General features: G+C 37.3%; 1 protein-coding gene across 3 annotated transcripts in view; it reads left to right on the top strand.

Annotated features, from left to right (window-relative positions):
- Positions 1-6,120: 6,120 nt before the first annotated feature.
- Positions 6,121-13,858, top strand: part of LOC127647493 (protein shisa-9-like) — an 88,202-nt gene continuing 80,464 nt past the window's right edge. For all 3 annotated transcript variants that reach the window (XM_052131762.1, XM_052131761.1, XM_052131760.1), the window contains exon 1: positions 6,121-6,849. In XM_052131762.1, the coding sequence (XP_051987722.1) occupies positions 6,299-6,849 (551 nt within the window). In that variant the 5' untranslated portion in view covers positions 6,121-6,298. The remainder of the gene's footprint in view (positions 6,850-13,858) is intronic.

Genomic DNA, 13,858 nt, shown 5'->3' with positions numbered 1-13,858 from the left:
AAAAATAAAATAAAATCAATTGATGGGATAACCTGGATATTCATTACATTCAGGCAGTCAGCTCATTGTATTGAAGCATAACGTTGCTGAGCCTAGACCTGACCAATTGAACCCCAGATCATAACACTGCCTTAAATCCAAATGGCAACTTTTTTTTTGTGCCAGGTAGTGTATACAGTACAGTATGTATGTATATATATATATATATATATATATGTATGTAGGTATGTATGCATATATACAAGGGAGAACCGGAACTTTTTCCAGTGGGCCGGTTGTAAAACAGGACCGAAGTTACACATACAATACATTATTATAAAAAGATTATTTTATATCATTATGATTATTAATTACAATTTTTATATATTTGTAAAGTACAATTGTAAATTTACATCATAGTTGTATTCGTTGTAATTAATTTAGTTAATGCTGTTAAAAAATGTTTCGACCAGGATGATTACTGTAATACATTTGTTTGGGAAAATGTTTAATTAATTGGCAAATAATGTGAGTGCAAAAATAGGCTGGGTTTTCTAGTAGAGAATAGTGCTAACAACAACAAGGTCATATGTTTGATTCATAATGAACAATGTATACCTTGACTGCACTGTAAATTGCAGTAATTTTCTTTTGATTTTGGGATTAAAATATGGCATTTCGTTGAGAGATTCACCCTGATATCTGTTTTCCGCTTTTACAAGAGAAATAGGGCCCTTTTTTTTTACGAGAGACATACAAATTCTGTCTCTCCTCAGTCCATATTTCTCATTCCACTCTAGTATCTCTCCTTCTCTGCTCCACGATCCCTCGTTCCTCTAATCCCCAGCCGCTTTATGCCCATCATCTCAACCAAACCCCTAAAAGAGCGCCTTAAACATGCCCAACCTCCCACACACACACACACACACACACACACACACACACACACACACACACATAGATCTGTGCCCTGCTGCCTCAGTAAACACTGCTGCAGTCATATGTTGAACCACAGGTTTTAATTCTCAGTATGAGAGAGAGAGAGAGAGAGAGAGAGAGAGAGAGAGAGAGATGGTTAATTGAGGTAGAGAAGGAATAGCATATTTTGGAGACAGTGAGAGCATGAAGAAGAGGAAACAGAAGAAAGGATACATCTTTTTTTTAAATGGACTATTCATTGCCTGAATGTCAAGTAAACTCAACACTGACTCATAAGAATAGTAGAGATGGTGATATTGTAAGAAATTGTTGGTGTAATGGAGTTTGAGCCCCATTGAGAAAAAACAAAACAAAAAACAACAAACAATGTTATTACTATTTTTTTTTTTACTTTAACTACTTATTCAAACCTAAACCTAACCATGATTTTAATATTAACATCACTATTGTGTACCATGGAAGAAAGAGAAACATCCGAGTTTTGAATGAGGATTCTTAAGATTTTTCCTAAGTTAAACATTTAACTCAAACCTTAAACCTAATCATGATTTTAATTGAACAATTAATTGAAAGAAAACATCAGGGCTTGGAACGAGACGAGAGAATCTAATTACAGGTTACTGACACACCAGTCATTTATATTGACTAAAGACACTTGGAATGAGTAAGGGATAACAGATGTTTATTTTCTTAAAATAAAGTGTTGGATGGGAGGCTAGCTAAAATGTGATCCCTGCAATGCATTTTAAAATCAAAAAAAGTCAAAATGAGTTCTCATGAGACTATGTTGGTCAAATAGTTGGTCTATAGAATTCCAGTATAATTAGGCTGGTTTTGGGTTCAACAGATGCATTTATAAATGAGTGTTCACTCAAGTCACGTTCTTGCATTCAAAAACACCTAAATGGAGTACAAAAGAATTTTAAATTGACACTTTTTTGGAGAGACACTCGTCTGCGGCGCAACACATCGGTCTTTGTGTATGTGTCAATAAAAAAGATGCAACTTTCCAAGGGTTTTACCATGCAAACTAGTGCTGTTCACACATGACATTATTTGCATCCATCTGTGCTATTCTGTGCATGTAAATGCACTAGACTGACCATTTTGACCACTGCAATGCAATGTATTTTCAGCATCTTGCGACTGTCTAAAAACTATTTAACTTTTAAAAGCATCTGAAAACACTTGCATCTTCTTCTCATCATATGACATCATCTTATGACAACTATTAACTGGTACAAGATTTTGAAATTGTAAGATATCTTACGACTTGGGAGTGACTTGAGTCTCAAATAGATACAATTCAGCCATTTGCTAGCCTCCAATCCAACTCTTTATCTTAGAAAGGAAACATCTGTGGGGGGTTCTCTATGGGAGTTCAAGTTTTGACCAAGTTTTGTTATGAGTCAACTTATACACCTTTTAAAAAACTTGGGAGTGTTTTCCATCCATTGCACTCTGTCTAGCTGTTTTTAAATGCGTTGTGTGCAAAAAATAAGACAATTTAGTCAACCTCACTCGTCGAGTCGTTGTTGGATGAAGAGCTGATGAGTCAACTACCGTTGTGACATATCCCGAAACAGAAGGAGGCAGAGAAAGAAACTGACATATGAAAAGACATAAATGATGAGCAAAAGAGAAGGAATAATTGAAAGATGAAGCGTTTCAGTGGGTTTTATCGTGTAGGCTGTCTAAGGGCCAATGCATGCAGAATGCATTCTTACATACAAATTCTCTATTCATTAACTGCATGTCTATGTAAACACACTATTCAGTGTAGTGCATCACCATTAAAAAATTATGTTTTCACTCTGGAACAACTGAAAGGGACCATTTTAGGTTACATTTGGCAAAATGTTTTTGTTGCTTGAACCGCTTTTAGCCCCTGCAGCTCTTGCCTGGCTGCCCACTGAAGCTAAGCAGGGTTGAGTCTGGCAATTATCTGGATGGGAGACCTCCTGGGGAAAACTATGGTTGCTTCTGGAAGAGGTGTTAAGGAGGCCAGCAGGGGGTGCTCACCCTGCAGCCTGTGTGGGTCCTAACACCACCGTATAAGTGGTTAAGGAGATTTATGTAGTGCTTTTCTAGGTATTCAGAGCTTGTACATTAAGGTCCTAGAAAAGCAGTATATAAATGTAAGGAATTCATTAAAAGCAGTTCAACTTTAAAAAAGTGTCTTGAAACTCTTGCTTTATTCCATTCCATTGCACTCCGTCAAGCTGAAAGCACATAATTCTGTTTTTACGCTAATTAAAGCAACAGTGGATAAATATCAAAACTAAAAATAAACATGTTTTGTTGACTAGTTGTTGTTGGATGACGAGTCGACTAGTTGACTGTTGTGACGCATCCCTAAACAGAAGGGGGCACAGAAAAAGATAGACATATAAAAAGACTCCAACACAATTCAAAATGAAAAAGGGGAACAAGACAGGAATATTTTGGAATATTGAGAACAAAACATTGGACAAAGGAGGGAGAAGGTGTCAATGACAGAGAGGGGGAGAGAAAGAGGGAGGGGGAGTCTGCAAGCGAGATACGCTCATTCGCTCACAAGACAGACTGAGGGAGAGAGGGAGAGAGAAAGAGTGCGAACCACTATCATTCGTTCCTGGCTCCACACGGGAACACAGCATCCCTAGAACATGGAATCTGGCGGGATGGGAAGCGCAGAGATGGGAATGCACTGGGATGGAAAAAAAAGAGGGGAATAAATATTGCCTTCCATCTGTTGGTCTTCCTCACTCATCTATCATCCACTCTCACTTTTTCTGTTTCTGAGGAGAACTTCTTCAGAGCCTCCAGTGAAAACACATACATATAGAGATATATCTATAACAATCCTATACATATATCAATATACAGTATGCCTGTTTTCATAAACAGCATGTGGGTAAGATTCTGGATTCACATTCTACGCTTCACAAACATTTCCTTCGTTATAGGAAGCTGATCTGTTGCTTTCTGAAACGTGTGAGTGTGTCTGCACCATTCTCTGAGATTCTGCTTTATCCACATAGAGAAAGATAGAGAGAGAAAGACACAGAGAGAGAGAGAGCGAGAGAGAGAGAGGGAGAGAGAGCGCACAAGCTTAGATCAGGTGCTTTGCAGGCTTGTTGGGAGCTGGATTAGGTATGGTGTTGTGTCTTTTAGTATGAGTGTGTGTGTGTGATTTTTGTTGTGTGTGGTTTGTATGTGAGGAAACAAGAACAGAAATGCTTTGAATCCTCTTTGTGTGTGTTTGTCAATGTAACTAGCTTTAGTTATTCAATTGATGAATAGTTTTTTTTAGTAATAGTTTCCTATTAGGGGTAGGCTTGGGGTTACGGTTGGTCTGTAGTAATTAAAATGAGCTTAGTATAAAAACAATAGAAGTCTTTGGTATATCCTCATTATCTAAGCAAACGTGAATGTGTGTGAAAGTGTGTCTGTCTATGTGCATGATAGATTTAGAAGAACAGCAAAGGCAAAAGAGTTGATAAAGCAGCAAAACAAGAAAAAAGAAGCCCCAAACAAAACTAACATTATTTCTCAGAGGATGATCTTTCATCACTCAGCAGACACTTATGAATCTCAGTCGCACTTTAAGTGTCAACTTTGTCAGAGATGTTTCTCCTTAAAATCCTTTGAAGAAATAAAAACAGAAACCAATGAGACAAACTGCTGACATAAAGGTATGGAGAAAAAAAATGATTGTGGATAGTATAGCTCCGAAAAATTTCAAATTCATATTGAATATCTCTGATATTTGATTGCAGACTTGGGTATCTGGGCAAATCGGAGCACATGATAAAAAGTGCCCATGTGAGATAGTGCTACAGCCGAACGTTCAGTCACAGAATAGAGTTCACTATATCAGACTGAATCCAAAAAAATTAATACAAAATATGTATGGCCTTTAACTAGGAGTCTAGTCAAATCTAGTTTCTTTATCCATATATAGTTTACTCACTCTGGTCTAGATCTTGCTGGAACTAGTACTATCTGTACACAACATCTCACAGTTAAAACACATATACAGTAATTATGACTAACATTGGTAACATTTTAACACTATTCATGCTTTATTACATGTTATAACATGCTAATAACATATTAATATCAATAAAAGTGTGGATTTGTATGAACAGACCCACATAATTATTCAAAAGTAGTTATTTTTAGTTATTTCTTGGCTTTCTGGAACATTCCATTCTGATTCAATTCAATCACGCCATGCAGCGGTCTGATATATTTAACAACAGCGCATCTGGGGATAAAGTGAAATCAGACCTGTTTCAAATGTCATGTTTACTAATTCTCTTATTACTCTGTAACCTCTACAAGTATGCTAATGAATTCATTTAAAATCAAATCAATGTTTCATAACCATTTATTTATTTGGCAAGCAGTCTTGTAATTAGTGGGAAAATTAGCAGTCAGATGGGTCATTTAAGCAAAATAAAACCCAACAGAACACAAACCAGGGGTGAAATTCTAGAGACTTTCAAGAAGATTTTAGCAATTTCGTACTTCTCTCATAATAACCCCAATAATTTCAATGCAAATCAATATTTCATGTCCATTTACTTATTTCTGTGGTAGGTAGCCATGTAATAAGCAGGAGCAGTCAGCCAGTCATTATAACCACCAGTTGACATTGTTCTTTACTTAATTACCATTACACTGTACATGAGCACTGTAAAAGTGTGACCCAGAAAATCATAGAAGAATTCTTCAATCATCATGTTTTTCTTCCAAGATTCAACCTAAAAATGAGAATGTATGAACAAATTTTTTTGTGTTTTGTCACAGGGGACAGAACTACGCAGAAGGAAGTCACCTTGATTTTGAAAAAAAAAAACAGCAGGAAGACAAAAGCAGAACCAAAGACATATCTCTGAGAGAATAAACCGTGGAAAGCATTGACAATGACTTGTGGAATATCTTTGAACTGTAACGTGAGGCGTCTCTTCCTCGCTGGCATAACGCAATGCTTGGCGGGACAAAGATCGTGGATACGGCTTAATTCTAACGTGATAACTTCAGGCATCTGAATTGGACAAATCTTTTTGCTGGATATTTATTGGACAACAGTTTGATCCTTAAATCTGGAGTCTCTCCAAAGGGGAGGAATCTCATTCACTCTCGCTCTCTCCCAGTAGTGATGACAACAGCGAGCGTGTTGTGTCCTGAAGTGGCATGGAAAGCTCTCTTTCCCCAATGAGGGCTGCTTTTCCTGTATCAGCTTGCTGTTCTTGGACAACAAGTCAACATTGAACTAGCTCTAAACTTGGCGGCAGAACTCTTCATTCAAACTTACTTAACTAAACTCCACTGGTTTAATTCTCTCCTGTGTCTGTGCATTATTTCATTCTGGGATACACATTGTGGGATCATGGCTACATCTCGCCTGTTTTTGAATGCATTTTTGAATGCTATTCTGCTCTTGAGTGGCATTTCTTACAGTCAGAATCCCAACGTTGAAAATACAGCCGCGCAGACGACCAATCGGACGGTTGCGCCGTCTGGCGCCCCTGAGGTCACTCTAGCAACCCCGGGGTCAGATGTAGAGGACAAAACTATATCGCCTGGGAGTCGTTGTTGGGGATACTTCGATGTGATGGGCCAATGGGATCCGCCGTTTAATTGTAACGTGGGAATTTACTTGTTCTGCTGCGGTTCCTGTTACTATCGGTTCTGTTGTCAGTTCAAGGTTCACAGCCTGGACCAAACGTCTTGTTCCAATTATGATACACCAGTTTGGGCCAATACGGGCAAGCCAGCGGCCCCGGTAACGGATGTGCAGGAGGAACCGGACCGGGATCGCACTCACATGATTGTTTATATAATCTGTGGAGTGGTTGCCATCATGGTTTTGGTGGGGATCTTCACTAAACTGGGCTTGGAAAAGAGTCAAGGAGGACAGACGGACATGACCAACTCCAGGTGAGTGCATGTGTGAATATCATAGCTAAGGAGACGTAATGCAATACTTTCCCAAAAGGAAAAATGAAAACTGTTCACATACAGTAAAAGTATAGAGCTTCAAAATTAATAAACATAGTATAGCTCAGATTATTTAGTCTTTGATGAATTTGATAAAAAATGGAGTGGTGGTGGTGTAGTGGTCTACACACATAACTGGTAATCTGGTAATCAGAAGGTCGCTGGTTCGATCCCCACAGCCACCACCATTGTGTCCTTGAGTAAGGCACTTAACCCCAGGTTGCTTCAGGGGGATTGTCCCTGTAATAAGGGCTCTGTAATTCACTTTGGATAAAAGCGTCTGCCAAATGCATAAATGTAAATTTTGAAATATGACTTTTGGCTGCAGACATTAGTAACAAATTTAAGCACAGTTTGAGACATTTTTAAGACCTCTTCAAAAGCTCTCTCTTAAAGAATTTGGTCTTTGATTAATTTAATGCAAATCTTTCTTTTGGTTGCAGACCTTGGTGTCTTGGCAAATCCAAGCGTAGATTGAGACATTGTTGTGATCTCTTCTGAAACTCTTTTTTACTGGGGTGTTATTTTTCAGGAAAACAATCAGAAAAGCAGGGAACTAAAATAAAAGTACCCTTTATCTTCTTTTGCTCTCCATTTAATATGATTGCTGTCCTAGACAAAATTATATATTAAAGAGATCTCATTTGTAGATCTTTTCTATGGTTGAGAGTACACTTAATAAATACTCCATAAAGCTGAATAAAGCTTCCAGTTAGTACAGAAATTGCTTTTGCACTCTAAATCCACAAGAGAAGCTTTTATTGTCTCGGTCTAGTTTTCAAGAACCCGGGAACCAATATGCTGATCTGAAGAACCTACGTGTCACATATAAATCTTCTTCCGCCATATAGTCAATTCAAGAACCCTAAACAGTGAAAAATGGCTCTTTATTAGGCAAGGGTTCTTTGTTGAACAAAGAACCATTGAAGAATCGTTATTTTTAAGAGTGCGTTTACAGTGCTATGAAACTGTACTGGATGCAACTGGTTTAAAAGGACCATTAATATTCACCTCTGTTACATGTTCTAACTATATGATGTCTTAGAAAAAAGAAGTTACCATTTTAAGAAAGCACTCAACACCACTGTAATGTAAATAAAGCTGACACCGTGGTCTCTTTTGGTGCGAGGAAAGCGGAGTGTTTTCCTCTGGGGGCGGAAAGGGGGGACATCAGTCCGAGTATCTGTCTCTCATTCATAATGTGGTATGGCAGACAGACACCACCATGATTTAATGAGGGCTATTGATAAGGGCTGGAAGCATGCCATTGCCCGAGATAGAAAGTGTGCGAGAGAAAGAGTGAGAGAGAGAGAGAGGGATGGAGGGGGATAGACAACTCGCTGTCTGATGATTTTAGGGGGTGGGGCGGGTTAAACTATTATGTTTTTCAGTTTGTAACAGCGAAACAAAACAATGAGAAAAAAGGGGGTAAGTGTTGCATGACGGTAAAGCATTTGTGTGCGTGTTAAAGTTTATGCAACCTGGTCTCATTGTGCCACATTACTATACCTAAATTTCTGCAAAATGATTTTTCTCGTGGCAGTTTCCTGGTGAAATGAACACTAGAGGCACTACAACAAGAATTCATTTTACTCCCTTTCACACCAATAATGAGTAAAACTGCAGATTCTTGTTCATAAACACTTACTTTTTAACCTGTTCCTCACACAATGCTATCTTATGATCAGGGGTGTGCAATGAAGCCATTATCTGTATTTGTATCTGTATCTGTTTATATGACAAAATTACCTGTATCTGTATCTACAACCGGATGTGGGCGGGGCTTAAAACGGAAGTGCATTAAAACTAAATGAAACATGAGCATGTTTCAGTTTCTTTTTTTTACACAAGGAGGAATATTCCTAATATATAAATATCTATGGAGCATTTAAACCTTTATGGAGCATACAAACTTTTTCATAATAAAGTCTTAACAAGATAATAACCTTAATTTCTGGATATAGGTGGATATAAATGTGGTCAACTTTAAGAGATGGATGGACGAGCTCCAACGTGAAATCATCACTTCATATCAGGAATCAGGTTTAGGCTATAAATAGATACTTGAGAATCACGTGTGAATCGTGTGATACATTAACATAACCCTTTAGAGAAGTGAAAAGTGTATATGATGTCATATAATAATTATTGTTACACTTGACAAGCTCCAGACGTGCGGAGTCGAGACCGCGCCCATGCGATCTGAAATCACACCGTACGCATTTTCATTCATAAGGTTTACATTTTAGAAATATTGGCTCACAGATTCATAAATGAGTTGTCATTTTGGATACGTTTATTTGAAATGTGCTTTTTAGATAATCAGTCATACAAATTTTTTTTTATTATTCAAATTAATCCGTTATTCGTTTTGAAGTCATTATTCATGCCTTTCCGAATAAGCTTACTTATGGCATCCAAACACTTTTACTAGAGCACAAGACTTGTAACATCTATAATACATTATAATGTTTGCATTTCAAAACCAACTGCATTTACAAGATTGTTCGAGCCTCATCACAAAATGAAATGGTTGCTTCTTCAATTGTGTTTTTCATCTCACAGTTGCTTTTTATGACACCATTGGTTAGGTTTAGGCTTAAGGTTGAGGGTAGATAGGTAGGTTTTGTTGCTATAAAACTCGATAGAGCATTAACCGTAAAAACTTCATCTGTTTGGGAAAACATTTAACTCGCTTTCAGTGCCACACAGTGGACATTTCACCTCTGAACTGCCCATATGCAGTATGTGTAAGCAACCATATAATTTAATTTAGCTAAATTTCACAACAGTCAGTTAATTTTCATGAGATCGTGCTTAAAGTTTATGAGGTGCTCGGTGTTTAAGGACGAATTTATGTTCTTATTGACATGGAATGAGTGTGTGCACGTACTTAGCTGTAGTTTGTGTACAAATTTGCTTTCTGAAGTTTACTTAAAATGACAAACATTTTCTGTGGGGACAATTTATGATGTACTAATTTGCATAAATCAAATAAAAACAATGCTAAATGTTTTATTTTTGAGTTAGGGTGAAGGGTATGGTTAGTCTATCTTAATTATGATTAACTTTATATAAAACAATAGAAGTTTATTGTATATTCCCATTTAGATTTGTGTATATATATGTGTGTGTGTGTGTGTGTGTGTGTGTGAGAGAGAGCTCACAATGACATAGGCAGTGTTGGAAGGGCGAGTTACTGAAGTGTGTAGTCAGCCTCTTGTAATTTTACAGGATTTATCACACTTAAGTTTAATGACGCCAGGTTAATGCGTGCCAGAAGTATCAGATAAAGGTCTGTGTGTGCGTGTACGGCAGTATGGCAGAATGAAAGATACAATACATCTTGTGTATATATAGTGTGTGAGTTAGAATGGAATAGAGAAGCACAGAGAGAGAGAGATTCGATTGACCAGCTCTGGGAAATCCAATGAGGCCAACATGACCGGATTCAGCCAACACAAACATGGGCCAATATAGAACTCAACGAACACACTCAAACGCACACACGTGCACGTGCACACACACACACACACACACACACACACACACACACACACACACACACACACACACACACACACACACACACACACACACTATGCCAGTGACCTAATAAAATCGCCAGGTCAGAACAGTGACTAATGACTAGGGAAGTGTCTACAAACAAATAGATGTGCTTCATTTACGTGTGCTCTTAGCAAACCGACCGTGTCAGGCTGAGTCATTCAGGTGTCCCTTTTTGTAATGTATACATTATTATGCATAATTTGACCTTTAATAATTACCTTTTCTGAATTCAAAAAGCTGTGATTACACTGGTGTGGTATGGGGCTGTTTTTCATGTGTAAAATCAGCTCAGTTCAGCATGAAATTATGCATTTGATCCTTTATCGCCAAAACCTCTGGACCAGGTTTATATTCTGGAACAGTGTATATATACATACAATGAAAGGTGCATTTACACTTTTTAATGCATATTGTATACAGTAATCACAATTGCAGTATGTCTTAAATTTGTATTTAAAAGTTGTTTGTACAAGCTGGCAGAAAAAGACGTATGCTGATTGTCAGGACAATGACGATGTTTCAGACACTGAGATAGAAGAATGAAAGACTCAGTAGACTTTACACTGGTGTAAACTAGTGCTATAGTAGTAGTAGTAGTGATAATAATAATAATAATAATAATAATAATAATAATAATAATAAAACAAGTGTTTCATCCAACCTTGTCTATCTTATAGAAACGTGTTTCTATACCTACATTTTTGCTAAATGATGACATGGATTGTTGTATGTATCGCGGTGAAATGAAAACTAGAGGCACTAAAATACTTAGTTATTCCCTTTCAGACAAATCACAAGTAAAACAGCAGATATTTGAGTTCTTTTAACTTTTTAAGGCTATACATTTTAAAGTTTGCTACATTTACAAGAAGTTTCATTTGAAATCAAATTGCATGGTAGCTGAACTGAATTGAGTGCAACACTTGCGGTGCAAAGGTCTGGGGTTCAAGTTCTGAAGAGCATGCGAGTCGACATGTGAACTAAAAGTGTCATAGAAGCACCATAATATGGTTGTTTCAGTAATTTCACTTTTCATCTCACAATTGCTTTTAATGACACTTGCGGTTAGGTTTAGGGTAGGGAGGTAGGTTTTGCTGATTTAAATCTCAATAGAGCATTAACCTTAATAACCTCATCTGTTGGGGCGGAAATGTAATTCATATTTAACACCACACAGTGGACATTTCACCTCAAACCTTCTGCGATAGGTGTCTTGTAATAACATTTAGCAAAACTGTCGTCACAGTTATGTAATTTTCATAAGATCAGGCTCGTTTTATCTAGTTTATGTACACACACTGTGATAAAAAACTATTTCGTCTCTGGCCTCTGGAACCCCCCTGAACTCTGCCTACGGTATTTGAGAGAGTATTTGTGTGCTTTCGAAGTAGATTAAGTGCTGCCGTATTACATGAGCTTCCTGACTCTAATGGAAGTGCTTTCTTAATGTTTCTTTAATGTCTAAAATGTGTCAACATGCAAATGGAAGCTCTACAATAAGAAGATGAGAAAGAGAGAGAGAGCTAGAAACATAGAAGGACTGAAACAGAACCTCGCAACTAAGTTTTAAATGAGTGTGTCCCCATTAGGTACGCGTACATTGCCAAGACGTTGATGCTCTATATGAAAAATAACATTAAAATTGACCTTATATTCTTTCTTAATACATTTCCTTGTCTTATTATGTGTGATCTGTGTAAAACTACAAATCAATTACTTATAGTTGTCCAGCGTTTTTCCTGGGTCAAAAAGGGTCTTCGGTGGTGGCTGACGTACACATCCATCACGATGTAGTTTTTTTTTTTACACAGTTGCGATTAATATTTAAGGTAACTTGTTGCAAAAGTTGTATGTACTTCAAGGTGCTGTGGGAATCAAACAATCTTAACACCTTATTTCAGCTAAGACAACTCTTGGAGTAATATAATATATATTTTAATTACATATATATATATATATATATATATATATATATATATAAAGGGGTTGTTGTCCTTTTCTGCATATCACTGCCCCTTCGGCACATTTCTGCATAACGCGGCGGTCATTTCAGCTTTGTCCCGGTTCTCCTGATCTGCCATTCCGCCCCTGATCGGCCCCAAAGTGCATTGGCCCACCGGAAAATGCCCGGTATGCCAGATTACCAATCCAGGCCTGATATATATATATATATATATATATATATATATATATATATATATATATATATATATATGCTGCCCTACAAAGGCTAAGTGCAGTAACTACAAATTTGGTCAAAAATGAGTTAAGACTTCTAATGGGCTTTATGACATGTGTTCTGTCTTGTGAAAAAATATCTGGGTTAAATTATGTCCCGTTTCAGGATAAATGCATTACCACTAATCTACCCATGACATGTTTGACTGGCTGGTATAAAAACTTTAAAGGCCTTTTTCTCTGTTTCTTTGTTTGTGTAGTTACTGCACTTAGCCTTTGTAGGGCAGTATATATATATATATATATATATATATATATATATATATATATATATATATATATATATATGGTATGAGCTTGGTCTTGGCAGACTAGATCTACTCTACGCATGCTGCTGCTGCTGCTACTTGACATGAGTAAATATGCTGCTGTAATTGCACGGAACCCATGCGCTGCTGCTGCTGAACAAACATAAAATCCCCGTAGAGCAGATCTAGCCACATGGTGCTGGGGAGGTGGAGGGAGAAACACTGCATGTTACCGTGCTGCTGCAGCCGTGCCGCTATGATGCGTAGGCTGGTTACATATAATAACTTATATCACTTTTTAAAATATAACTGCCACAGTTGTACTGGAATGAAAAAATCTATTAAAGTTTACTGTGTTCAAAATGTCAGTGCAGTAGCAATTTGAAATGGTTGAATTGCTCCATAGCGCTTTAAAATAGGAAATTCTTGTGTAGAATTCAAATGGGTCGCATTAGGTTTGTTTTTCGCCATGATATCGAGGGAAGCTCAGTTTAATCACTCATGTGATAAGCTCTGCACTATGTGAGGTATGTTACCGGAGCTCACATATGGACAGAAGCCCGTTTGATGCGCGCATGAACCTACATGCTCCAGTATACAGTTGTAGGATAGAGAAGACTAAGATAGAGAAGCAACAAGTATATCATAAGTTTGCTTCGGCCACTGAAATATTTCCAATGCAGGAAAAACCCTGTTGTCTCTGTATAATAAACTATAGGAGAAAGGATAGAGAATGTATTTTAGCTTCAGTTTTAAGCATCATATTTGTGTATAACTCATTCAACTAAACATCTAATTCATTCTAAATCAATAATGTTACAAAAACATCACACAGGTTGTCTTAGATCCTAGAGGGAACTTTTCAGTTTTCAAATTAAATCCCAGATAAAAAC

Source organism: Xyrauchen texanus, chromosome 8 (assembly GCF_025860055.1).
Source record: "Xyrauchen texanus isolate HMW12.3.18 chromosome 8, RBS_HiC_50CHRs, whole genome shotgun sequence".
Classification (NCBI taxonomy): Eukaryota; Metazoa; Chordata; class Actinopteri; order Cypriniformes; family Catostomidae; genus Xyrauchen; species Xyrauchen texanus.
The sequence above is the reverse complement of the archived record's forward strand: the minus strand, read 5'-3'. Positions and strand labels throughout refer to the sequence as shown.